The 4,452-nt window shown below is 34.6% G+C and overlaps 1 protein-coding gene across 1 annotated transcript; it reads right to left on the minus strand.

Annotated features, from left to right (window-relative positions):
- Positions 1 to 2,900: 2,900 nt before the first annotated feature.
- On the minus strand, positions 2,901 to 3,960 carry LOC18596151 (Late embryogenesis abundant (LEA) hydroxyproline-rich glycoprotein family). Its single transcript, XM_007024446.3, has one exon. It carries the CDS (start codon positions 3,861 to 3,863, stop codon positions 3,093 to 3,095), a length of 771 nt encoding a protein of 256 aa, XP_007024508.2. The 5' UTR covers positions 3,864 to 3,960; the 3' UTR covers positions 2,901 to 3,092.
- Between the last annotated feature and the right edge of the window lie 492 nt (positions 3,961 to 4,452).

Here is a 4,452-nt window from a genome sequence, read left to right on the forward strand (position 1 = left end):
AATGGGCCGCTTTTCTCTCTCTTTTTTTTCTTGCAAAAATGGGTTTGTTTGGCTCTGGGCCTATTGTTTGTTTAAGAGTGCAGATATTCTCATACTTGTCATGTCATGAAATGACATTGAAAATTACAAGACAGTCTCTTTCACGAGCCCCTTTTCGGGTAAAGCACTTCTATCTTTTAAATTTTAAATAAATTAATTTCCAAATAAAATATTTCTGTATCAAAATATAAACACTATTAAGAAATATTAAAAATTAAATTTTTTTTATTAATTTTTAAAATCATTATTATATTTTTTATAAAAAATTTAAAAAAATACATCGATGGATACTCTCCAACTCCCCAAGAAAGGAGAGCACCAATCGAAAGAGAGGAGCCTCTATGCTCCTTTGGAGAGGTTTTCTTAATTAATAAAAAATTAATAAAATTATATAATAATAATTTTAAAAATTAATTAAAAATAAAATTATTTTTTTATTTTTATAACGTATTAAATTAATAAAAAACACTAACAATTTATTAATAAAAAATATTTTTTTAAAACGAAGTGTTTATTTCAAAATCTTATATACTTTGATGTAATTTTGATAAAAATAAAAATATTTTGCTTTATTTTTATTCATGTATTATATTTGTCCCGTGATTATTGGTTATACATTCCACTGGCCTGCTGCTTGCCATCTCATCTGGCATAGAATCTGGATGCTACATATTACCGCAATAAGCCGGCGTCTGAAGACCAACCAGTCTTTGACATATGACATACAATTGGTTTCGTATCATTGTCAGGCCCACTAACTCTCCCATTGTTTTTTTGTTTCCAGCAATATTCACCACTACTTCTCCTAATAAATAGTACAACACTTCATTGATTTAAACGTTTTAAACAACATATCAACATCAATTAATTACAACTATTCTTAGAACGTAATTATTGATTATATATGTATAAAAATTAATTAGTATTATCTATGATTAGCAATCTTAGTTAACGTGTTAAAACCCCAAAATTAGTTATTAATCTTCTTGATTCTCCAAAGGGCTTTATACCCTTTTATGCTTTAAAGTTAGATTTTTCTTTTTTGTGAAAAGCAATATGTTGTGTGTTAATTCCAACGAAGATACTGATCATGCAGGTCTTTAGTGTACAACACATTGACAATGCAACTCACAGGTTATTATTGTTATTATTATTATTAAGGATTAAGGGAGAGAATTTTTTTAAAGAAAGAAGAGTGATTCTTTTTGTTTTTTTTTCAAATATATGTTTTCGAGAAAAATCATTAATTTACTGCATATATTTATTTGATCCAATCACTGCTAAATTAAATATAGCATAATTCGCATGCCATCCACATGCTAGTGTATCTTTTTTCTTTCGAAAAGAAAAATGAAAAGAAGGCTTTCCAGTGTTTTCCAAGAAGTGCTAGCTAGCTTTGAGAATTGAGAAGCCTCCCAACAGCTAGAAACCACCCAGCCTGCGGCCCTACTTTAATAACACGCACAACTATAATTGTACTGCCTCCCTTCACGTTCAGAGTCTCCCACCGACACAAATATTTTATGTTATGCACGAATTTTATTTATTTTTTATTTTTATTTTTTAAGTCTTCCAATTGATTAATTAGGATGGAGAGGTAAGACTTTTCCATACTCGGGATTGACGTGACAACCACTAAAAATACCTACTAATATTTTGGGATAAAATATATACGTGTTTATTCTGAGTCATACAATTCAAACAAAAATTGCCATCGGGGGGCCACCAGCGCTTGCAATTTAAGCAAAGCCAGCGAATTGCTTAAACCTTTTTTTTAGTCATCAGAAAGGAATTTTCAAAGATTATAGATAAATGTTTTGGTAATTTTTCTTCATCAAGCATTTTTCCATGTTCTTCTTTTCCTTTTCTTAACAAAAGATCCTGTTCGAGACAAAAATACAGCAGACTTTCCTTACAAAACAATCTCTTGAAAATCCTGCAAAACAATCTCTTGAAAACCCTGCACGTCTAAGGCAAAAGAGGACAATGTCTGTCCATCTAATTAATTTCTTTCCTTCGACTTTTTGCATTTGAAAAAGTAGAAAAAGGGGAAGTTCGTCTAAACAATAATAATAATAATAATAATAATAATAATAATATGAAAAAGTTTGATTAATCTTTAAGTGGAATAAAATGTGATTTTAGAAAGTAATATATACACTGAACAATATGTAGTGGGATTTGTCTCGGAATTTAGGTGGTAATACACTGTCGGTGGAGTTTTGGAATTTGGCAGCCTAAGTTTCAATGTATCTTAATCTACCGGCAAGCACAAGGTAAAACGCAGCCTCACGAAGAAAAAGAAACTAACGTTTAGCCTAGTCAAGTTGAACGCCCAAAACCAAACTTCGGATATTATCTCTTTGTGGTCAACACAAGTAAGTCAAACGATGACTCTTTAGTTAAATTGAAGTGATAAATCAATGGCTTTCAGTCAAAAATTATTGGCCAATGGCAATGCCAATCCATGGGGTGACCTTTACAGCCAATGGCCATGGCAAAGCAAAGGGGGCACAACAACTCAATAATTTTAGATGACTTTTGTTGAAGTGAAGTTTACAAAATTTGGGACCTCCACTTTTCACTTTAAAATAAGATTAGATTTAAATCTCCTTTCGAAAAATAACTATCGGGAAATTAAATGTACAGGATTTAATGCAAAATATTGTAGGTTAATGTAAGCTAGTCCCAATCAAAAAGTGCCAAACAATCTCTATTATAGATACGTCATAAGTCAAAAAAATAATTTTATTTAAAGAAAATACTTTTTTTACTGTAAATTTGCCCAATGGAAAAGAGAAATTGTACACTAATGAACAAAGGACTAACAACAAAAACAAAAACAAAAAAAAATGGAAAAAAAAACAAAAATCAAAAGTATACATTACAAATTTCTAGTATATCCTATTATTACAGTGAATCACCAAATTTACAAAACATATCATCACTCAAGAAAAAAAATAGAATAACGCAAAATTTAAGAAAAAAAATACGAAGACAAAAAATAAAATAAACATCAAACCTTTTTCTTCTTCATTCCTTCTCTCCTCTCATCAGAAAGTCCATTTCCAGATCTTAATCCTCAAATCAACCTTACACTTTGCATCAGAAGTGGAAGCTGTGGTTGCTGATTTCCCCTTCGGAGCAGTAGCTTTAATCCCTTCACAAATAACCCTAATACCAAGCTTCGGTGTCTTCAATGCTCCCATCTTCGCTTTCACTTTAGTGACCAGCTTTATCTTTAATGGCAGCCCGTTCTTGCTATTCAAAGCAGTCTTTAACTTGCCCGCTGACGTGTCATCGAGTTCTTGGTTGCTAGTTATGGCAGCTTTCAAAAGCGTCGTGTTCTTGGTGCCATGCACGAAGGAACCGAACGAACCATCCCCAATATCGATATCGTCGTTTGTAATAAGAGATATGGTGATGGGGTCGTAGGTGTAGACGAGTTTTTTGTTAGGGTTTTTGGCTGTGACGTTGAGGTTGATGTTGGTGATGAGCTTGGAACCGGAAGTTATGTTAAGAGTTGAGATTTTGAGAGAGGAGACTGTGAAAGTCGGGCGGTGAGGGCGGTAAAGAACGTACAGAATAGCACCGGCTATGGCGGCTAGGAGGATAAGTAGGAGGATGGCTACGCTGGTCCAAAGGCAACAAGAGCAGCAGCAGGAGCGGCGGTAGCGATGGCGGTTGGCTTGTGGGCGGTAGAGAGGGCGGGAGGCTCCGTAGAGTTGGGCTTTAGTGGCTGGAAAGGAAGGGTTAGCGGTGGTGGCTGGGGCTGCGCCGCCATTTGCCGCTGGTTTGGATGATGGGTAAACCCTGTCTGTCATGGTGGGGAGAAAAAGAGAAAAGAAATGAGAAATGAGAGACGGAAAAAGAAAAAGGGCTTGTTTTTGGTGTTCAAAGAGAAAATAGTTGTCTGTCCGTTCTTTATACTAAAACTTTTTTCATTTATGTAAATGGGTGCGCGTGTTCGAGGGAGAGTGAGAAAGGGGGAGAGATTGGGCTTGTTTTGAACTGAAGCAAACAAAGGGTAAATTGTTTGTTCGGGTGTCTTTGAGAGGTGACACTTGATAAGGTTAATTGACCACGTACAAGGCGAGTGAGGGGAGAAAAGGTGGGATTTGAAGGGAAAGGGAAGGAAGGTGGAATGGCGAAGAGAGAGACAGCAATGCTGCAACCAAAAACCAAAGCAAAAGGCTACGCGCTTGTTTACGGAGCGTGTGTCACACGTACTAGTAGTGGTTTAATTTTGTTTAACCTTTCAACCTGAGTTGAATTAGAGATTCCAATAATTAATAGCTTAGGTACATTAATACGCATATTCGAGAAAGCTTGCGCTTGCATCATTTCCCCATCAATCTAATTTTTCTTCCTATTTAATTGCGTATGCTCACATCATGCTTTTTCTATGACTTA

This window comes from Theobroma cacao, chromosome 6, assembly GCF_053813885.1.
Source record: "Theobroma cacao isolate CCN51 chromosome 6, ASM5381388v1, whole genome shotgun sequence".
Lineage (NCBI taxonomy): Eukaryota > Viridiplantae > Streptophyta > Magnoliopsida > Malvales > Malvaceae > Theobroma > Theobroma cacao.